The 23,792-nt window shown below is 39.5% G+C and overlaps 1 protein-coding gene across 12 annotated transcripts in view; it reads left to right on the forward strand.

Moving 5' to 3' along the window:
* Positions 1 to 4,746: 4,746 nt before the first annotated feature.
* LOC145506495 (N(6)-adenosine-methyltransferase non-catalytic subunit METTL14-like) overlaps positions 4,747 to 23,792 on the forward strand; it is an 87,795-nt gene continuing 68,749 nt past the window's right edge. For 7 of the 12 annotated variants that reach the window (XR_014053995.1, XR_014053996.1, XR_014053994.1 and 4 more), the window contains exons 1-5: positions 4,747 to 4,968; positions 8,999 to 9,087; positions 9,736 to 9,823; positions 11,100 to 11,180; positions 11,529 to 11,616. Coding sequence is in view for 6 of the 12 variants with exons in the window: in XM_081491380.1 (XP_081347506.1) it covers positions 4,903 to 4,968; positions 8,999 to 9,087; positions 9,736 to 9,823; positions 11,100 to 11,180; positions 11,529 to 11,616 (412 nt within the window). In the remaining 6 variants the exon portion in view is untranslated. Of the gene's footprint in view, positions 4,969 to 8,998; positions 9,088 to 9,735; positions 9,824 to 11,099; positions 11,181 to 11,528; positions 11,617 to 15,375; positions 17,757 to 19,840; positions 20,440 to 21,041; positions 21,233 to 23,792 lie in introns of those variants that run through there. The other 5 variants (XR_014053989.1, XR_014053986.1, XM_081491334.1 and 2 more) reach the window with 4 other exon arrangements.

Here is a 23,792-nt window from a genome sequence, read left to right on the forward strand (position 1 = left end):
GTGAGAGTTGGACGGTGAAGAAAGCTGAGCACCGAAGAATTGATGCTTTTGAACTGTGGTGTTTGAGAAGACTCTTGAGAGTCCCTTGGACTGCAAGGAGATCCAACGAGTCCTTCCTAAAGGAGATCAGTCCTGGGTGTTCATCAGAAGGACTGATGTTGAAGCTGAAACTCCAATCTTTGGCCACCTGATGCGAAGAGCTGACTCATTTGAAAAGACCTTGATGCTGGGAAAGATTGAGGGCAGGAGGAGAAGGGGATGACAGAGGATGAGATGATTGGATGGCATCACCGACTCAATGGACATGGGTTTGGGTGGACTCCGGGAGTTGGTGATGGACAGGGAGGCCTCGTGTGCTGCGGTCCATGGGGTCACAAAGAGTTGGACACAACTGAGCGACTCAACTGAACTGAACTTTTCTTTCCAAGGCACTGGGAGAAAGCATTCATTTCTAGTTCTTTAGCTCTTTTAAAAAGTTTCTTACCAAATATATTTTTTAAAACTCATTTAAGAATATCTCTTTTTATTTTAGAAGATTTTCTCTCACCCAGTTATAAGTTAATAAAAAGTACAAGAAAAAAGGTGTTTTAGGAAACTAGATAAAAATTGTCATATACCTGTAAGATTGTGTACATAAAGGAGAATAGAATGAAAATGGGAGAGGTAACAGAGGACTGTTTTGCATATAATGCTGGGTAGTTTAGATTTTAATCCCCTTGAACCTAGAGCTGTGTTATGTAATATAGTAGCTGATATACCAAATATGGTTAATTACATGTAATTAATTAAAATCAAATACAAATTCTGTTCCTTGGGTACACTAGACACATTTTAAGTCCTCAGTGGATACATATAGCTAGTGGTTTAGTACAAATAGCACACTTGTATAATTATAAAAATTTTTCTTGGACAGCACTGCCCCAGACAGTGGGGAAGCATGTAAAAATTTTTAGTAGAGTTGGAAGTGATAAACTTGTATTTTTCCACAGATCTCTAGGAAGAATTTGATAGACTGAAAACTGCTAGGAAAATTAGGATATGAATCAGGATATGTATCATCCAAGGTTGTGTTTACTGAAATGAAGACTAGGGTGTGTGTGTGTGTGTGTGTGTGTGTGTGTGTGTGTGTGTGTGTTAAGGTGAGGGAAGAGATTATAGTCACAAAGCAGATAAGGAGGCTGAAGGAGAGGTAGAGTTCTTCTTATTTAGGAAAATGGGTGGCTATTGATCCCACTCACTGAAAGAGGAAACATTTTAGAAGTAGAATTAAAAAGATAGGCACAGGGAACTCTACTTAATGCACTGTGGTGACCTGAATGGGAAGGAAATCCTAAAGGGAAAGGATATGTATGTGTATTCATTTTTCTGCTGTAAAGCAACTATACTTCAATAAAAATTAATTAAAAAATAAATGGATGGGGGTAATTGATGAATTCACCTTATAGCCATATCAACTTTGAGACTGTGAGGGACATTTTAGTAAGATGGACAATAGACAGTTGGATACATAAGTTTGGAAGAGTCATCCTCAAGGAACTTAGGGGGATGCATGGTCAGGTCACTGAAGACGTTTGCTCTCTTGCTGTCTGCACATCCCCTGCACCCCTACTGCCTGCACCCTAATCCCATGACTGACCTTCCTATGCACTTGCCTCAGGCTCCAGCTAGTGATTTAGTGATTGTTCTCATCAAAGGGGTGGTGAGGGGCATGCCCCTCTATTGCTTTCCCTGGTAACTAACGAGCCCACCTGACATCAGTTCCCTTATAACTGGTAATATACTCCCGGCCCCCCAGTGAAGATGGCCACCATGGCTTGCCTGCCGTCTGCCATACACCATGAGGTGTTGCTCCAGGACTTTGCTTCACACATGTTAGTTCCCCATTCATTAAACCATTGCTGTCTCTGTTGCTAACTCTGGGCTTGAAGCTGGGTGAGCACAGGACTTGTAGGCCTATGGGATGGAGCCCAAGAGGGGAGATGCATTAATTGTTACCTAGAGCTTTCATTTGTTGTTGTTTAGCCGTAAGTCATGTCAGAGTCTTTTGTGACCCCATGGACTGTAGCCCGCCAGGCTCCTCTGTCCACAGGATTCTCCTGGCAAAAAGACTAGAGGGGTTGCCATTCCCTCACCCAGGGGAGCTTCCCAATCCAGGAACTGAACCCACATCTGCATTGGCAGGTGGATTCTTTACCAGTGAGCCACCTGGGAAGCCTGCATCTCTCATTACTTCCTTAAAATAAGTGTCTACAAGTAAAATTGCTTTTTCAAAGAATATGAATTATATTTGGGGAATTTACAAATTTCTTCTCCCCCCACTCCTGCCACACACATTCCCTAGTGGCCCTTATTTTGTCGTAATGAAGAAATATTACTGATGCACATGTACAGTACTCTACAGGTGTGCTGATGTGGTAGTAAAATGCTCAATAAATATCAATGCATATTTGAGTGAACAAAATGTCTATTTACATCACTGATCAATAAAAGTTCAAATCAGTACTCACATGACTGGCAAGTGATGCAGCTAATTTTTAAGTTCAAGTTAGTATTGTCTTTTATAGTTCAGGGCCCTTGGAAGTCAGCATACTTTTTCAAGTAGTGCTGCCATTACTCAAAGGATTTTTAGGACTCCTTTTTTGAAACTGCTTTTCAGAGCTACTTATTGAGAAATACGTGACAACTGGTAGAGTCTAGTACTGGTTATTTCCAGCTAAGACAAATGAACAAACACAAAAAAGGGACCCCTAGCATCTGACCTCTAGAACGTGAACCAAGGAAATGTTTTACTATGACCCACCTGTTACTGAGTTTAGCCCTTTTGGCCTAGCCGGGACCACTTGCTTTTGATCTGCAGGATTTAATACTATTTTCAAAAAGTAAATCCCCCCTTGAAGAATACAGACTTGTTACTAATGTCACTAAGTACTTGCCACAATTTCCAATTAAACATGCAGCCACATGACTTTCTTAGTCGAATTCTGCTAGTACTTTGAATTTGGAATAAGATGAGAATATGATGTATGATGGTAATAACTTAAGACTTCAGTCTTTGTTGCCTTCCTATAAAGAGAGGAGCATCACGGAGCCCCCTGCTACAAGCAGGTTATTTCAGTAGGCTATTTGTTTTTATATCTCAGGGTTATTTCCAGCTAAGACAACTGCACAGGCACAAAAAAGGGGCCCCCTAGCATCTGACCTCTAGAATACAACCAAGACTTATTTTCCTTTGACCCATCTGTTATCAAGTCTAAGCTCATACTGCTTGCTGCACAAAAGGCCAGTAATCAAGAGGCAAGTTGTTGGGACAAGAAATAATGACTTCCTTTGGAAAGTCAGTTAAGCAAGAAGAGAGTGGGCTCATACCCCAAAGAACCATCTTGCCTGAGTTAGAATTTAGGCTCTTTTTATAGTAAAAGTGGAGGGAGTAAAGTCAAACACTTTGTTTCCTATCAGCCTCTGGAGGGGGATGTGTTAATCTCTTTCTCCTGGCAGTGATTCACAGGTGGGTATGGTCAGGATGTTTCCTATGAGAAGGATTTTAGCGTAATGTGCATTTCCTGGAAAACAGAGTTCCCAGAGATGGGCCATTTATGTATAATTTAAGCTTACAGACAGCATCCCTTTAGTGATTAACTTGTAATAGAGGACAAAAAAGTCAAAGTGAAAGTATTAGTCGCTCAGCCCTGTCCAACTCTTTGCGATCCCATGGACTGTAGCCTGCCAGGCTTCTCTGTCCATGGGATTTTCCACACAAGAATACTGGAGTGGATTGCCATTCCTTTCTCCAGGGGATCTTCCTGACCCAGAGGTCGAACCCAGGTCTCCTGCATTGCAAGCAGTTTCTTCACTGTCTGAGCCACTTATTACACATTCACTTCCTTAAACAAAAGAATCCTTAAGAATGCATTCTGGTAAAACAGGAAACTTCTCAAGGGTTAGTGAGTTGTGAAGAGCATGAGCATATGCAGTGACTGTTCCCTGTGTTGTGCAGTGCTAAGTCGCTTCAGTCGTGTCCAACTCTCTGTGACCCTATGGACTGTAGCCTGTCATGTTTCTCTGTCCATGGGATTCTCCAGGCAAGAATACCGGAGTGGGTTGCTGTGCCCTCCTCAGGGGATATTCCTGACTCAGGGATCAAACCCGTGTCTCTTATGTCTCATGCATTGTTGTTCCCTATCTAAAGGGAAATATAATAATAAAAATCTCAAACATCTCCATGGTGGTATGCTTTTAGCTGTTTATTTTTTCAATCTTCAACTCTGTGAAGTAGCCACTCTTATCACTCCTACTGTACAAATGAGAAAACCAGAGGCACAAGAGGGTGATTAACTAGCCAAGGCCATTCAGCTAGTAAAGGACAGTCCCAGGTTTAAACCCGGCAATCGGACTCGAGCCTGTGCTTTTAGCAAAAAACCTGGTACCCAGCAATTTTTAAAACGTCAGCACTGGCAACTGGGGAATTATTGAAAAAGGGAATCGACAATACGACCCACAACTCGGAAACAGTGCTAACAGACCTAGGAAGGCTGCAGTCCCAGGAGAGGACAGTGAGAAGCCAGGCCACCTGCCCGCACCATTCTGACAGCCCGCGCACCATTCTGACAGCCCGCGCTCTCGGAAGGGCGGACACCTTCCGTGACGCCCCCTGCGCCGCAGGACACTCATTGGGCCTCTGCTAAATGGCGTCAAATCGCGGGCGTCCAGGAGGAGGCGGGACTTCCGGGTCCCGTGGCGCAAAATTCCGGCCGCGCCGGAAAGGCCTACTGAGGAGAGGGTATTGGGTACCCGCCTCCTGAAGCGGCTGGAAAATTTTGTGTTCCACAGATTCCGAAGAGAAATTGGGACAAGGATTCATCCGCTAATTGCCAATTTTCGAGGTAGTGGAAAACAAGTCGGGACATGGACAGCCGCTTGCAGGAGATCCGGGAGCGGCAGAAGTTACGTCGACAGCTTCTCGCGCAGCAGGTCCGCGGCCCAGGGAGGGGTCGCGAATACGCGTGCGCGGCGTTCCCCGTCCTTTTCGCCTCGCTTTTCCGCCTCCTCATCTGCCACGGGGCATCCCTTTCTGGTCTCAAGACTTTAATGCTGGGACCTGCCTACCCTCTGTGCCCCGAATCGTTCCCCTTTCATGTTGTGGTCTTTGTGGTGGTGCTAAACCGACCGCCACGCGTGGTCTTCAGCATCATTTATGGAATGCCCGCTAGGTGTCTGGCACAGTGCTCAGTGACGAGGATACAAAACTTGGGTGTTTGTGTATAAGTTATCGCGGTTCACGCGAGGAAAGGGGACTCGTTATCCCCTCAGTTTCTCTTCACTTTTTAAGTAGTCGTTTGTGTCTTGGTTTTCTCGTATCAGCGCCTGATTCATGAGATTGTGGCTTCATTGTGAAATAGGTTTACAGTGTTTTTTTCTGGGATAATATCTAAAGGCCTCATTGGAAGTAGCCTGAGTGTAAATTTTAGGTTCTGCATCATGGGTGTTGCAGTCGACTGTGCTGTGTACCGTATCCTCGTCATTACCCACAGCTAAACGTTTGAATTCTTTTATCAGTCACAACAAATCTCTGAAAGGGGTAGTATTATCTTCACATAATGAAACACAGGCGCCGGTGGTTAACTAACTTTTCCCCCGAGTCGTTAACCGCTAGGCCAGTAAGTTGAACCCAGGTTTGTCTGTCCAAAGCTTATCTTCACTGCTTCTTGTGTGTAAGTTGACACGTGCTGATTAGTAGAGTACACGTGCAGAAAATGCACATGCACATCTTTGCTTAAAGTCAGAGGCTGTGTTTTCCTTTCTACCCCTCGGGTCAGTAAAAGTGATGGGGGAAATGCTCATAAGCTTTAATGAGGAATCTTAATAGTTATTCAAAAATAGTAATTTTTTTCTGTTTTAAGTCTTGGCTTTAGTAAATGAAAATCAAAGATATAGCTTCTTTTATGACATGAAAAGATTTATGGTATAGCGTTTAAAATGTCGGTGTTTAGGGACTTCTCTGTTGGTCCAGTGGTTAGGACTCTGCGATTTCATGGCTGTGGCCTGGGTTCAATCCCTGGTTTGGGAACTCAGATCCCTTAAGTCCCGTGGTGTAAGCCAAAAAAAAAAAAAATGGGTGTTTGGAATCAGATCTGTTTCTGTGCCTCTGACATTATGATTTTTTGACAAATCAGATATCTTTTTCAAGCCTTCTTTATCCCAATTGCTTTTATCATGTTATGTTTGAAAATATCCAGTGGCTCTTTATTACAACCAAGTAAGATTTTTACACTTAAGTTTTGAATTCAGACCTATATTTGACTCAAAATACATACATAAGGAATTATTTCTTGAATGTCTTACTATGTACCAGGAACTCTTGTAGATGTTGGTAACTCAGCTATGAATAATAGGTTATCCTACCATTAGATAACTTACATAGTGTACAGCATTTACTAATGGCTACTGTTTATTAAGTCCCTTGTATGTGTCAAAGAACTTGACAAACTTTTACATATGTTATATTTTATCATACAAGTCAGATGCTATCTGGGTCTTATAGATGAAGAAAATAAAGCTCAAAGAATTTCCCTTACACGCTGAAGGTGACAAAACTTAAGTTTGCCAGCTTCAGTGTTAGGCCTCTCTGTGCTCTTTTCAATACACCTGGCTCCTTCTTGGTATAACTGGTTAGAAACCATTCCACCTGGGTGAGGATGGCCAATATCATCAATGGTAGACTTCCACTTTACCAGCAGCCTTTTTTTTTCACTTACTATGTGAACAAGACTGGTTGCTCTCCAGAAAGTTATTTGTGTAATATAATAGACTTTATAATTTTTAAGAAGTGTCCTTTCTTTCTGGTTTCTATCCTTTATGGCACAGCCGTGGTCAGAACTTTGTGATGAAACTTGGTCTGGAACTCCCTGGTTTAGGCTTTTCTCTCTCTGTGTGTCTGTTGTCCTGAATGTTGGGTCCACTACTGTACATCACTAACTCATAAATACAATTCCAGTTGGGTTAATCTTCTACCCTAACTCTGTTTCTTACCCAAAGTTAGTTTTTAATAAGTTTTTTAATAAGTTTTTGTTGATTCATGAACTTCAAAGTAGAGCACAACTCAACGTATATAATTTGCTTGATTTGCTTTTGGCTGCTGGATGAAGATATCAGGTGCAGTGTATAGGCACAAACTATGATTGTGGCCATTGATGCTGCCACCAGTAATTTACACCTGCTTTTTAGCTTGTAGCTTTGTTTTTAAAAATTAATATACTTCCAAAGGATACCAAATTGTCATAATTATTCAAATAATATATTTAGTGCTACCACAGTGGAAATGGCAACCCACTCCAGTATTCTTGCTTGGAAAATTCCATGGACAGAGTAGCCTGGTGGGCTGCAGTCAAGGGGGAATCACAAAGAATTGGACACAACTGAGCACGCACACACCCACCCACCCACGATGGAAAGTCTATTTAATTACTCCAGTCATTCCACAATTAAAAAAAAAAAAATGTTGGAACACAAGATGATTATGTATGTAAGCACAATTTGATCTAAAGCGTTTGTCTTATAAAACATCGTATTCTAATTTAGGCCTTGGCAAGAAATCTCATTGGTTTATTCACATATTTATTGAGCATCTATTATAAGTCAGACTTTATAATAGCTCCTGAACATATAGATATCAACAGGACAGAGTTCTTCCTCAGTGAGCTAACAATTCAATGGGGGGAGAAGTAGACAAAAGTAAACATAAAATAATTGAGGTGTACAAATATAAAATAATATAAATAGGGAATAAACAAAAGTAAAACAAAATTAGTTTGTATTTTTATCTGAATGAGAAAATGAGGAGGTAAGGGAAAAATGGAAGGAGACTACCTATTCTCTCTCTAGTGTTCATAGAAGAACTCTCTGAGAAAGTGACTTGTGTTTATCTGAGAACTGAAGGGAGTGGAGTCAGTCGCTTTCATGGGAAGAAGGTTAAAAAGCATTTCCCCTACAGGAAGTAGATGTGTTTTCTGACAAAACAGAGGAGGGATCAGGAAAATTTTATGGAAGAATTAAAATATCAGAACAGTTAATATATTAGAAGAGATTTATCAGTGGGGAAACTTTAGGGGAGTCATGGAATAGTCTAAAGAGGCAGTGGAAATTAATATAATTGTTTAATAAAAATTGTTTAATAATGACTGGGCGCTAGTATTGTATGCTTTCTCACCTTTTTTGAGCTCAAGGGGCTATTTAATGCAGACTTCCTCATGCTCTTATTGTGCTTAAAAATGTTAAGTGATTCCTCATGGCCTATAAATTGCTTTCTATACCTTTGGTTTGGTTTTTAATTTTTCTGTGAATTGATGCCACAGTTTGTAGCCAGACTTATCTCAACTAGTGATTTGTTTGCATTTGTATTTTGCAAAATTTCCCCAACTGCCAGCCATAATTTGCATAACTATTTTTCAGGTATTTGGAAAGTTTAGTATTGTGCTTGTAATCATTATATAAAGACTTGGTTTGAATAAAACCAAATAGGTATTTATTACAATATGGGATAAATAAGGTATAGCACATGAAGTATATGTACCATATAAAATAAATAAGGAATGGTACACAGATGGATGAAAAGTGTTTAACATAATGCCTATCAAACTATAAACACTGTTAGCTGCTTTTTTTTGTTACTATTACTACTACGTGTTTTATTATTTACTTTAAAAGAAGATTGGCTCAAGTTAATTGTTTTGATATACTGATATAACTATAAGTTATACTGATATAACTTAAAGCATAAAATACTTTTCAGCTGTCCAAATCATTCTTAAATAACGTGGTTTTGTTTCAAGGTACTTCTGTTTTTCCTGCAAGGTCAATAGTCCATTTGCTTGCTATGGTAGTTAGGGATAGTTCTTTCTTTCTTTTTTTTTTTTTAATATTTGATGTATTAAATGCTGCTACAGATGGCTAGAAAGGATATTCAGCGCATTGTGTTCTAATTTTGATTTTTGCCTTTTCTCAGTTGGGAGCTGAAAGTGCCGACAGCATTGGTGCTGTGTTAAATAGCAAAGATGAGCAGAGAGAAATTGCTGAAACAAGAGAAACTTGCAGGTCAGTAGAATAATTGCTTTTTATAAGCGATATGTTAATATTTGCAAAAGGATCATTGCTTTAATAAACAATAATCTTAGGTATCAAGTATGTTGTTATGATAAGCATCAGCATACCAATTTGGAAAACATTGATTTTTATTGTCTGTGAGTTATGAAATGCTTATTTTCTTAATATAAGTTCTCATTTATGAACTAGTTAGAAAATGGAATGTTAGACTGAGAATTAGCTTATGTACCATATATAATTTTATTTTAAAAATCCTTATTTAAAAAAAAGTACTTTACCCTAAAAGTGATACTCATTTGATAGTTCATAAAGCATTTAGAATTTTTCAGTATTGTAGTTACCAATTAGAACATCAATTTCACTCAAGACAGATTAGAATGGTATGTAATGTAGAAATTTCTCTTTGCCATACATACCTTATAAAAACTTATTTTCTCATTTGGTTGATTTCTCAAAAATAAAGTACAAAGTTATTAATCAGGTTGTGATACTTTTAAAATTTATAAACCAAGTGAATGGATACTGTTTAGTCAGGAAAAATTTGTCTTGTTCTGTCTTTTTAAAACTGTTCTTTAATATTAATGGATGCATGTATACATCTTATGTATTTGTGAGTGATATTTCAGTTTTAATTTTCAGGGCTTCCTATGATACCTCTGCTCCAAACGCAAAACGTAAGTATCAGGATGAAGGAGAGACAGATGAAGACAAGATGGAAGAATACAAGGCGAGTAGAGAATGGGGCAATGTTTTGGGCAAGAGAAAAATAAGTCCTTACAATCTGTAGAGTCTTATTTAGGAAAACAAATTTGACAAAAGTTGAATTTTAACAAAACACTAAATAACGTCAGTAGCATATATGTCACCACTTATATCAATTTACATCAGGTGATGTATGTAAAGCACTAAGCGTAATGCCTAGTAAGCTCTAGGCAACAACATTCTTAAATAAGAGCAAGGAGGTAGATGTACCAGTAACATTGGATAATTGGATCAATTTTCAGGAGGCTACACTGTCTTTTGTGAGTTGTATTATTCCATCTTAACAATATAGGGTAGTGCAATTAAAATATTTTGAGAATCCATGGGCTAGATGACAGTGTAGAAGCATTTTTAACAGAGGCCCAAGCAAAAAAACCCAACTTCTGAACTTGTAGTTGCATTATTTAGGTGAAAAAAAAGTAAAGGGCAAAAAACCTATCTCCATTTTTTCGAATTAATTGTTATACAGCTGTATTTAACAAATGAGAATAAATAGTTTGAGTAAATCTCTAAGTATAATTACCTAATTTCATAAAAACTATGTTGTGTGTTGGGCTTCCCTGGTGGCTTAGTGGTAAAGAATGTGCCTGCCAGTGCAGGAGACATAAGAGATGTGGGTTCAATCCCTGGGTTTGAAAGATCCCCTAGAGGGGAAAATGGCAACCCACTCCAGTATTCTTGCCTAGGAAATCCCACTGACAGAGAGGCCTGGCAGGCTACAGTCCATGCGGTCGCAAAGAGTTGGACCCATCTTTGTGAAACAAAAATATTGTGTGTTGGTTGCATTTGATGTATTCTAATATATAACTTAAATATTTGTGATTATGTTAGATTAAAGCATATACACTTCCTAATATTTTAACATTTTTGACCTATAAAATAGCGATTTCTTTTGGTTTGCTCTAGTAGAAGTAAAATTGCCCCATTGGTGGGCCTGTCTTTCATGATTTAAGCTAAATTCTAATAATTTAAAGTATTATATCTAAGGTAAATATAGATAACTTAGTCAACAGAATTAGTAGTTATAGACAGTTATTATTGAGAATGAAAAGGAAATTTTTATTATAAACATAGCTAGTTACAGGTAATGATAAAGCAAAGACTTCAATGTTTGACTTTAATGGTAATTTGAAAAATTTACGTCTTAGGGAAATAAAATATTTATGAGTCTTAATACTTACGATATAATACATAAGATTCCTCTTAAACATAAAATATCTACTTAATCTTCCTTTTTTAAGGATGAATTAGAAATGCAACAGGAGGAAGAGAATTTGCCATATGAAGAAGAGATTTATAAAGATTCTAGTACTTTTCTTAAGGTAAATAATTTTCAAATCTTTTAACTTTTCATGTTTCAGCCCTTTGCCTGAAAAGATTTTAAATACTTATTTATGTTCAAGATTTTTTTTCAGTTATTGAGGGATCATTTTTATTGTAAAATAAAATATCATTTAAAATTATTCATGAAATGCTCTTCTGATGCTTGGCTATTAATGTCTGTAGATAACTGAATTGTAAACTATCATTTTAGTAGTGATGTTTTTTATTTTTTAAATCTATCAGTTAGCTTATATTTTGCTTGGCCTCATAATAAAAAATAAAGCTCCGAGTTAATGTATCTGTCATCAGAGTGAAAGCTATTAATTTAATTTTGACTTTTTCTTTAGGGAACACAGAGTTTAAATCCCCATAATGATTACTGCCAACATTTTGTAGACACTGGACATAGACCCCAGAATTTCATCAGGGATGTAGGTATGTCTGATTTGTTGGGAATATGCGATTGCCGGCTGTTGGTTACATGCATGTAATTTATCCATTTTGTGGTTTATTTCTAACAAAATTACTTTTTCCTGGCATGGCTTTAATTCATAGTACTTCTTGTACACTGTCTTTTTCCATCAAGCAGTGTTGCTTTTTTCCTTTTTCCTTCCTTTCCTTCATTTTGTTTCTGTGATTATCCCTCATTTTTATTTTGCCTTTATTTATTCCTTCTTTGATGCTCTTCCTTTCTTTAGGTAAATCTGATTTTTTGACCTATGTCATTTTCCTTTCCTCTAAGAATTTTTTTTTTTAACGTTTCTTGCAAGATAGGCCTACTAGCAACAAATTCCCTCAGTTTTTGTTTCTCTGAGAAAGTCTTTATTTCTCCTTTACTTTTGAAAGATTAATTTTGTAAAGTACAGAATTCTGGATTGGTGTTTTCTTTCTTTCAATACTTTAAATATTTTACTTCACTCTCTTTTTGCTTGCTTTTTTCTGAGAAGTTGGATATAATTCTTAACTTTGTTCCACAGTAGGTTTTTTTTTTTTTCCTGGTTTCTTTCAGGACTTTTATTTTCTATAGCTTGAAAATGATATGTGTAGGTATAGTTGAGTTTTTCCCTTTTTTGATATGTATCCTGTTTGGTACTCTCTGAGCTTCCTATATTTGGGGTTTGATGTCTGACATTAATTTGTGAAATTTTTAGTCATTATTTGTTTATTTTTGACTTCCTCAGATCTTAGTTGTGGCATGTGAGCTCACTGTTGTGGCTTAGTAGTTGTGGTACATGGACTTAGTTGTCATGCCGCATGTGGGGTCTTAGTTCCCCAATCAGGTATCGAACCGCCATCCCCTGCATTGCAAGGTGGATTCTTAATGCCTGGACCACCAGAGAAGTCCCCCCAGTTATTATTGATTCAGATATTTCTTCTGTTCCTCTGGTTTTTCTCTTCGTCTGATGTTTCCATTACACCTTTTGTAGTTATCTTATGTTCCTTGGATAGTCTGACTTTTTTCCCCCCAGTTTTTGTTCTATTTACTTTTCAGTTTTTGAGATTTCTGTTGAGATATCCTCAAGCTCAGATTCTTTCCTCAGCTGTGTTCGGTCTACCAGTATGCTCCTCAGAGGCAGTATCCCTGCATTTTTAAAACAGCTTGATTAAGATAATTCATGTACTATACAATTCACCCATTTAAAGAATATAATTTTTTAAAGTATCTACAGGTTTGTGCAACCATCACCACCATCTAATTTTAGACCTTTTTTTAAAATTGAGGTATAGTTGACTTACAATCTTATATAAGTTTTAGGTGTACAAATAGTGGTTCACAATTTTTAAAGTTTATACTTTATTTATAGCTAATATAAAATATTGGCTATATTCTCTTTGCTGAACATTATGCTTGTAACTTATTCATTACATATATAGAAATTTGTATTTTATAATCCCTGCCCCCGTTTTGCTCTCCCTCTTCTATCCCCACTGGTAACCACTAATTTGTTTTCTGAGTCTGTTTCTTTTTGTTATATTCACTAGGTTGCTCTTTATTTTTTAGATTTCACATATGAGTGATAATATATGGTATTTGTCTTTCTGACTTATTTCACTAAGCATAATATCCTCCATGTTGTTGCAAATAGTGAAAGATACAATCACTTTTTATGGCTGAGGAGTACTCCATTGTATATGTGTATGTACCACATCTTTATCCTTTCACATGTTGATGGGCGCTTAGGTTGCCTCCATATCTTGGCTATTGTAAATAATGCTTCTGAGAACATCGGTGCCTGTGTCTTTTTGAATTAGTGTTTTTGTTTTTTTCATATACATACCCAGGAGTGGAATTTCTGTATTCATATAGTTACTTCTATTTTTAGTTTTTTGGAAAAACAGTATGATAGTTCCCTACTGTTTTCCACAGTTGCTACATACATTCCTACCAACAATATTACACATCCTTAGAACATTTTTATCTCCCCTAAAGAAACTCAGTACTCAATCATTAGCAGTCAGTTTCCATTCCTTCTCACACAGTTGCCGGCCCCCCCCCCCCCCAACCAGGCTTAAATAACCATTCATTGACTCATTATCAGTTTGCCTATTCTAGACATTTCATATAATTGGACTCATACAATGTGATTTTGTGACTGGGCTTTTTTCACGTAACATAGTGTTTTCAGTGGCCATTGATGTTAGCAGCGTGTAGAAGTATTTCCATTGTAAGTATATACCACATTTTGTTTATTCATTTGAATTGTTTCCACTTTCTGACTTGACAACTCTCCTGCTGTGAATATTCATGTAGAGTTTTTGTGTGAATGCATGCTCTCATTTCTCTTGGGTGTATACCTGGGAGAGAATTACTGGGTCATGTGATAGTTCTACATTTAACTTTTTGAGGAACTGCAAATCTGTTTTTCAGAGCAGCTGTACTGTATATATTTTTACTAACAATATGTGAGGGTTCCAACAATATTTCAGGTATCATTGACACTTTCTATTATCTGTCTTTATAGTTATAGCTATACTAGTGAATATGAAGTAGTATTTCATGTGGTTTTGATCTGCATTTCCCTAGTGACTAACGATATTAAAAATCTTTTCCTATGCTTATTTTTCCATTTAAATACCTATTTTGGAGAAATGTCTAAAAGCTTTTTTTTTAGGTATTTGACTTTTTATTATTTTATTGTAAGAGTTCTTTATATATTCTCAGTGTATGTATTCTCTTTATATATTCTCCTTTATCAGATGTATGATTTGCAAATATTTTCTCCCATTCTATGGGTTGTCTTTTCGCTTTTTTGATGGCACCCTTTGCCACACAAAAATTTTATTTTGATGTAATCCAATATACTTTTTCTTTTTTTGCTTGTAAGCAACATGTGGAAACTGATTTTAATGTTTTCATGGTCACAATTTAGATGTAGCACAAAAAGTTATAATAAGGGTGAGATAAGCCAATTACAGAATGACAAAAATGCACGCACTTAAAGAGGTACTTAAAATATCAGTAGTACATATATAAATACATACACTTTTATGAGCTACCTAAAATAGTGATTCTCACAGAAGAAGAGAATACAGCAGTGGTTGTCAGAGGCTGGAGAGAGAGGAAAATGAGAAGTTGTTGTGCAGTTGGCATAAAGTTTCAGTTATGCAAGATAAATTAATTCTGTAGATCTTGATGATCAGTCGCTCAGTTATGTCTGACTCTGTGACTCCATGGACCACAGCGTGCAAGGCTTCCCTGTCCTTCACTGTCTCCTGGAATTTGCTCAAACTCATGTCCATTGACTTGGTACTGCCATCCAACTGTCTCAACCTCTGCCACCCCTTTCTCCTCCTGCCGTCAGTTTTCCCAGCATCACTTTTCCAGTGAGTCAGCTCTTTGCATCAGGTGGCCAGAGACAAGCCTGTTGGCTTTGTCTCCCGTTTGCCTCTGGTGACATTTATGCAGCTGGCTCTCCCGGGTCAGGTGTCTGGTGAACCCCGAGGAGCTGTCCTCCATGTGGTGGAATGCTGTCCACATCATAGCCCCAGCTTCTGAGGGGGCTTGGAGATGCCTCACTGTGTGTGTTCAGACTTACTTTTTTTCCTATTAACCTGCATCTGACTCTGAGAACTGCTGTAGATGGGGGCAGCTGGAGGTGCAGTAAAGTGAACACAAGGGAGGCCGGGCTGGGGAGCCTCCGGGGAACGAAACCTCACAGATTGCAGAGATAACGTCCTTGTCTGTCCTCCCAGAAAGCACAGACGCATGTCTTGGCTGGCTGTCTGACCGATTTGTTCGTCTTCCATCTCTTCCCTCCCAAGCATCCACAAGCTGCAGGAGAATGTGTTTCAAGAACACCAGACCCTCAAGGAGAAAGAGCTGAAAACAGGACCCAAAGCCTCGCACGGCTACGGAGGGAAGTTCGGCATGGAGCAAGACAGGATGGACGAGTGCCGCCCCACATGGTGTCAGGGTCCTGGGATACTTGACCTCGCCGTGGTCAGCAGGGTGTTACTCAGCCCTCCCCCTCCGTTGAAAAGTTGGGAGTCCACTTGTTGAGGACGAGATTTGCCAGAAGTAACCCTCTCTCAATTGACCTTAGCCAAGAAGGGCTGCGGTTTCTGAAGCTCTCTTCAGATTTTGAGTTGCTGGGGAGGGAGGTGTGTTGGAAAGCCTGGAGCTGGAGATCAGGTCCTACCATAGGCCGGCTGTGTGACCAGGACAGAGGCCCGCAGGCGGCCAGACTGCCGGCATGGTCGTCACCTGTGGTTCAGGCTGCAGCCTTAGTGGTTCCCATCTGCAGCCCAGAGCTGAGTTTCAGCACCTGGTTTCATGTCAAGGCTGGAAAGTCAGCCACCTGGCGTGCTGCTGTCCTTTCCACACTTGGTGACCTTCAGAGAGGACCCTGGCCACCGGCGTCAAACTGTGGCCCACCAGGCTGAGGACAGGCAGGTCTAAGTAGGTGGGACTGAAGCTGTTAACAGTGCAGCATCCTTTGCTAGTACTCGGAGAGGGGCTGGATCAGCTGGGGGCTGTGTCCGCCCTGCAGAGAAGGCAGTAGACTGGAGCAGGTGTGCTGCATCTGCAGTGAAATGGGTGTGCATTTCCCAGGCTGGGTAACTTGAGATGTCTGCCTTTACTCTGTGCTGAGGTATCAGCTGGGGTCGGGTTCCTCTGTAATTCCACCCCATCCCCCTTGTGCCCGGATCGGACTCAGCCAGCAATGACAGGGCTTGTCGCACTCGTGAGCCAGCACCTGCTTGAGAGAGGGGTGCCTCCCACGACCAGTGTCATCCCTGCTTCCCGCAGTGCTCTGCCTGGTGCTGACTGTCTGATAAGGAATAGAGTCTAGTCAGTGTAAGACCAAGGCCAGTCTGGGGGAGAAAGCTGTTTTGATCAGAAAGTTGGGAGAATCGCTAAGCTTTCACTCTGGCCCTATTTTTGGAACAGTTCTCTCTGACTTCTTAGTGCTGAAGAGTCTATGGCTATTATTGGGCTTCCCAGGTGGTGCTAGTGGTAAAGAACCTGCCTGCCAATGCAGGAGGTGCCAGAGACTGAGGTTCGATCCCTGGGTCAGGAAGATCCCCTGGAGGAGGAAAGAGCAAACCACTCCAGTATTCTTGCCTGGAAAATCCCATGAATAGAGGAACCTAGCAAGCTGTGGTCCATAGGGTCACAAAGAGTCGGAACGATGAAGTGACTTAGCACACACCCACTCATGACTGTTATTTCTGATTATTGAAGTCCTTGATAAAGGCAGCCAGAGTGGTGGGTGGGGCAGATGGAAGCAGGGGTTAGTTCACTCAAGAACAAGCCAGAAACATCAACTCCCTCTTAGTGTCTTTTTCTCTAATCCACTTCTTTCCTCTTTCAGGCTATTTACATTTAATATATTTAAAACCTAACCAAGGAGGTAGCTGAGAAGTATAAATCAATAGAACAGAATAGATGGCTATAAAATGGACCCCAAACTTGTATGTTTCCTTAATTTTTAACCAATGTGTTAAAACGATTCAGTGAGGTAAGCAAATTAATTTCAACTAACGGTGATGGAACTTCCCTGGTGGTACAGTGGATGAGAATCTGCCTGCCAATGCAGGGGACACCAGTTCAATCCCTGGTGCAGGAAGATTCCACATGCCCCAGGGCAACTAAGCCCATGCGCCACAGCTACTGAGCCCAAGCTCTAAAGCCCACAAGCCACAGCTACTGAACCTTGAGTGCTGCAACTACTGAAGCCTGTGTGCCTAGAGCCTGTGCTCTGCAACAAGAGAAATCACTGCAATGAGAAGCCCATGCATCACAACAGAGTAACCCCCACTTACCACAACTGAAGAAAGCCCAGGCAGTGAAAAAGAGCCAGTGCAACCAAAAATAAATAAGTGAACAAATGGTGATAAAACAATGGCTATCAACACAGGGACAAAGGCATAAGAACCCCTATACTATATCATACTCAAAAATCAATTTGCAATAAATCATTACCCACTCCTGAAGACTAAACCAGTGAAGGTTCTTGAGAAAAGCCTAAGAGACTATATTTGTAACTTGACATTGGCTAAGTATTCTTAACAGAAAAATTGGTAATTAAGTTTGTCATGGTCTGTTTTAAAAAATACATATTATCATAACATTTATTGTGTTAACCGTTTGTAAGTGTACAGTTCAGTACTACTGGGCTTCCCTGGTGGCTCAGACAGTAAAGAATTTACCTGCAATGCAGGAAACTGCGGTTAGAGCTCTGGGTTGGGAAGATCCGCTGGAGAAGGAAATGGAAAGCCACTCCAGTATTCTTGCCTGGAGAATCCCATGGACAGAGGAGCCTGGCGGGCTGCAGTGCATGGGTTCACAAAGAGTCAGACATGACTGATCGACTAACACCTTCACTTTACTTTTCAATACTATTAAGTATACCCACATATCCTCATCCAGCATTTTTTCACCTTGCAAAACTGAAACAACTTCCCATTTCCCCTCCCTGCAATCCCTGACAATCACCATTCTATTTTTTGCTTCTGTGAATTTGGCTACTGTGGTTACTTCATATAAGTGGAATCAAATGGTAGTTGTATTTCTGTGACTGGCTTATTTTACTCAACACAATGTCCTCAAGGTTCATCCATATTATAGTATGTGCCAGAACTTCCTTCCTTTTTAAAGCTGAGTAATAGTCCACTGTATGGGTAAACCACATTGTGTTCATTCCTTTATCCCTTGATGGACACTTGGATTGCTTCTACCTCTTACTGTGAATAAGGCTTTCATGAACATGGGTGTGTAAATATTTCTTTGAGACTCTGCTGTTAGTTCCTTTGTATATATACTCAGAAATGGACTTGCTGGATCATATGGTAATTCTATTTTTTTTTTTTTTTGAGGAACTGCCATACTTTTACCATAGAGGCGGCACCATTTTATATTTTCACCAACAATGCATAAGCATTCCAGTTTCTCCACATCTTCACCAGCACTTGTTTTTTAGTTTTTCATAGTAGCCAACCTAACTGGTGTGAGGTGATATCTCACTGCAGTGTTGATTCGAATTTCCCTTACGATTCATGATGTTTCCCTAACTATCCATGAATCTTTCATAGCCATTTTAATCATAGTTGTCAAAAGCTGGAAATAGACCAAGCATCTATCCACAGACACTAGATAAACAATGTGATGGAATTGGAATATATTTATTCAAGGAAATACCATTTATCAATAAAAGGGAAGAAATACTAATACATAAAACAGCACAGACAAATCTCCACATGGTGAGTGAAAGAGGGCTTGCACAGATGGACTTATTTAAAATTCTGTTGTTGACAAAACCAATCCATGATGAAAAAATAATTGCCTCTAGGAGTGGTTTTCCAGAGTAGAATCTGGGAATGGACACAAAGGAATATTCTGTGGTAATGCTCATATTTTGTGATCTAGAGAGGATTTGTGTTGGCTTCCCTGGTGGCTTAGCTGTAAAGAATCGCCCTGAAATGCAGGAGATGAAGGTTTGATCCCTGGGTGGGGAAGATCCCCCTGAAGTAGGAAATGGCAACCCACTCCAGTATTCTTGCTGGGAAAATTCCATGGACAGAGGAGCCTCACGGGCTACAGGCCATAAGGTTGCAGAAGAATTGGGACACAACTCAGTGACTGAGCATGCACAGAGGATTTGGGTTACACAAATGTATATATTTATTACGATTTATTGAATAGTGTACTTAAGAATCATGCATTTCACTGTTTCTTAATTATATCATTTAAGAACTGTAAACTAATATTGAATTCAAGTGACTTTCCATAATACATCTTTCAAATCCAAATATTAATATCAACACATTCCTATCTAATCCTCAAACACCATACAGTTTTTTGAGGTGACATCGTGTCAGGCACCCCTTTAAACCAGAAGTTCATTACTTAATGTGTGATCCTGTGTCCTGAGATTTTTTTTTTAAGAATATGCAAATATATAATGTGCTGCGATTCATGGGGTCGCAAAGAGTCGGTCACGTCTGAGCAACTGAACTGAACTGAAATATATAACCAATAAAGGTTAAAATGTAAAAATGAGAGACAGAATACATACATATGTTCAAATAGTTTTTTAGTAAGATTAAATATTAATGATGTTATCTCTAGTTGAGGGAATCTGCATTCTTATTTACAAAATAAGAAAATTTTTTATTGCCCAATTTTCTAGAATAAATATCCTTTATTTTACAACAGGAGAAAAGAACACGGGAGATTGTCAGTTCAGTTCAGTTGCCCAGTCGTGTCCGACTCTGCAACCCCATGAACCACAGCACGTCAGGCCTCCCTGTCCATCACCAACTCACTGAGTCCACCCAAACCCATGTCCATCAAGTGGGTGATGCCATCCAGCCATCTCATCCTCTGTCGTCCCCTTCTCCTCCTGCCCTCAATCTTTCCCAGCTAGGTGTATGTTAATTGATAAGTCCCAAAAAGCCAAAGGACAAACAGCATATAATTGTTGGTGTCTTCCTATTAAATTGACTCTTTTATCATTATGTAATTACCTTCTTTGTCTGTTTTGACCATTTTCAACTGAAATTCTATTTTGTGTGATGTAAGTATAGTCAGTCCTCTCTTTTGGTTATAATTCATATAGAATATTTTTTCCATTCCTTTACTTTCCTCTATTTCAGCTTAAGTCTAAAGTGGGTCGTTGGAGATAACATAATAGTTGATTTTATTTCTTTGATTCATTCTTCCTCTATGTCTTTTTATTGGTGAGTTTAATCCATTTGCTTTTGAAATAATTACTGATCCAAGTAGTGGCTTAATACAGCCATGTTGTTGATTTCTTTCTGTTTTGTGGTTCTTTGGTTCTTTTCCTTTCTTACTGTCTTCCTTTGTGGTTTGGTGAATTTTTTTGTGGTGGTAGGCTTTGATTGCTTTCTCTTTATCTTTTTGGATCTGCTCTTTTTTTCATTGTGACTATCATGAGACTTCCATCAGTATTAGTGGAGGAGACTTCTAAGATTTTCTTTTGCCCTTATAAATAATCTTAGTGTAACTGGAAACTAAAATTTGGATGAGGAACTAAGAAGACAGCATATAGGGGTCTCCAAAGCATATCCAGGTGAAAAAAAAAAAATTCAGTGTGTTTCCAATTAGCTCTGTTCCTTTTTCAGCCTCATACCGTTATTTTAGGGTCTGTGAAGTCCCAAGTATAAAGGGAATGGCACTAATGTTTGAGTGACTTCTGCTTTTTAATTTTGTAGGGGAGTATTTTAGGATGGCCCTGTACTACTTGTGTGTGTGTTTGTGTGTGCACGTATGTATATCTTTGTGTGTGCGTGTCTGTGTTCCTAATTTGACCCTTCCAAAAGTACCAGTAGGATGTTTGTTTAGGATGAAAACGCATAGAAATTCTCTTAAATATAAAATCTTTTCTAAATCAAAGGATCTGCTCTGTGGCCAAAGTTGTTCCTAAAGGTAGCCTAGAAGAAAAAAATTTAAGTTGCTGCAAGGTAGCAAAAATGAAGCTCTGGGCCCTCCACAAAAATAAGATGCCTTCAATCAAGGACTCACTAATCTCTAATCCTGGATGGATGATAATGAGACTGGAAGTCACAGCATGAGAAAGATAATGAGGTAAAAAAGAATTGGGATTTTGACAACCCCATGAAAGCTGGCAACTGCCAGTAAGAATATTAGGCTCATGTGTTCCTTGTCTCAGGTCCCCTACCTCACAGTTGGTCCCTTCTAGACTCATACCCAACAAATATGTAAATGTCAGGTAGAAAACCAGAGAGAATGCTAATTTCTAAAACCATACCCTAAGGATATAAAATCAAGGTGGAGAGAGAATCTCGTGGTTTTACCGTCTGATGGTCTAGAGTAATTTGTCTACAAAGATGCCTCCCTGGTAAAGACCACAGAGTCACATGTCTGTGAGGTCAGTTTGTGGAGAAGGCAGTGGCAACCCACTCCAGTATTCTTGCCTGGAGAATCCCAGGGATGGGGGAGCCTGGTGGGCTGCCGTCTATGGGGTCACACAGAGTTGGACACGACTGAAGCGACTTAGCAGCAGCAGCAGCATGAGGTCAGTTTGAACCATTGGCTTATAAAACTGTATTAACCTGCTCAGGCTATCATAACAAAATATCACAAACTAGATGACTTTAATAACAAATTATTTCTCATAGTTCTGAAGGCTGAGAAAGTCAGGAACAAGGTTCTAGAAGATTAATTTCCTGATGAGGGTTCTCTTTCTGACTGCTAAAGTTACACCTGTAAGAGTGTTGGCTCAAATGGGAAATTCCCTGGGAGAGGGAATTTGGCAGCTGTATTTTCTGATAATGACATTCAAATAAGAGTTCTTTCTGCATCTGCTATGATGAATATTTTCCATTTAAAGTAATCATTTTGCCACCCTTATGGACTGTTGGCCCCTTCACCTCTTTCTTCCTCATACTTATAGGCATGTCTCATTTTCTCTAAAGGGATAAGGACCTCAGTTACAATGTTGGTGAGGTTTTTTACACATCATTAAGCAATTCTCTGACATCAACTGAGTGTCCTACCTTTAACTCAATTTTTAAAAGAGATAAGACTGAGTGACTTACCCCTACCCCTACCCAAAGATACCGACAGATTCCACAGGCTAGTGGCTCAGGCCTACGTGACTGCCTTCTGCTTCAGACAATTCCAGATGACCAGTTTACTATAAAAGGCAGTAACTCAGGAAAAAATTGGAAGAGTTGCACTGGGCAAGATAAGTGGGAAGGTGCACTGCACTTCCTGTGCTCTCCCAGCGCCCCACTTTTCCACCACCTCCAGGTGTTCATGAGCCCAGAAGCTCTCTGAACCTTCCTTTTCTGTTTTTTTTTTTGTTTTTTTTTTTTGAGGCTTCATAACTTAGGAATGATTGATTAAACTATTGGCCATCCATGATTAAACTCAGTCTATAATCCTGCCCTCCTAGAGGGGGAAGATGGGGTGGAACTGAAAATTCCCAACTCTCCTGGCAACCAGTTTCCCTCCTCAGGTGGTCTAGGAGTTTTTCCAAAAGTCACTTTTTTTTCTGCCTTTGTTTTCTTATATTTATTTATTTTTGGTGGTACCACATGGCATGTGGGATCTTAGTTCCCTGACTGAGGACTGAACCCTCACCTCCTGCATTGGAGGAGTGGAATCATAACCACTGGACTACCAGAGAAGTCCCTACAAGTCACCTGCATGGCTCTCATGACTAAGGAAATTCATCACTTAGGGTTTTAAGGAGCTCTGTGCCAGAAACTGGGATGAAGCTCAAACACAGATTTCTTAATATAAAGCACAGTATCACACTCTCCTAGCTGAATCACTGCAAGAAAGCCTTTCTTTTTCTTTTTTAGCTTTAAAAATATTTATTTGTTTATTTTGCCTATGCTGGGTATTAGTTGCTACAGGCAGGCTTTCTCTAGTGGCAGTGAGCGGGGGCTGCTCTCTAGCTGTGGCGTGTGGGTATCCACCAGGCTTCTCTTGTTGTGGAGCACAGGCTCTAGGGCTCTCCAGGAAAGTCTTTTCTCTTGACAGTTGTCCCTCTTCTTCACTTACTCTGATGATCCTGTTGGAGCTCTGAAATCTGCCCAGGTCAAGTCACTTCCCAGGAGTTCAAACCCTCCCCATGCCTCCAAGAGAATGTTCAGGCAATGTCTTGTCAGGTGGTATTTGCTTCATTTCCCTGGGTCACCAAACTTTCTCATACCAATGACCATTTTACTCTATCCCACTAGTCTAAACAATTAACCAAAGGAAATCATCATAGATTATAAAAACATTTATGTACAAAAATGTTTCTTGAAGCGTTATGTAAAATATCAAGCACATTGCAAGAATCCCTATAGAATTCCGGTTGAGCAAATGACAGTTTACCCATAGAATGTAATCTCAGAGAGTTATTAACATAATGTTGTAGCAAGATAATTAATGATACAAAGCATAATCAAAATACGGCAGGAGGAATACATGAGATGATGAAAATATTTTGTGGTTTTGAGAAGTCTAAAATTTTGGGATCCTTCTCTCTTCAAATGGTTCCAGCTGAGCATAAGCTAAAATTGTAACTTGCCTATCATGAATAGGATACAACAGAAGTGGCAGTATATGACTGCAAGGACTAAGTCATAAAAGGCATTGTGGCTTCCTCCTTCCTCTCTCTCTTGGATCA

The sequence above is a fragment of the Giraffa tippelskirchi genome, chromosome 1 (assembly GCF_054371585.1).
Source record: "Giraffa tippelskirchi isolate mGirTip1 chromosome 1, T2T-mGirTip1v1.2.pri, whole genome shotgun sequence".
In the NCBI taxonomy this organism is placed as follows: Eukaryota; Metazoa; Chordata; class Mammalia; order Artiodactyla; family Giraffidae; genus Giraffa; species Giraffa tippelskirchi.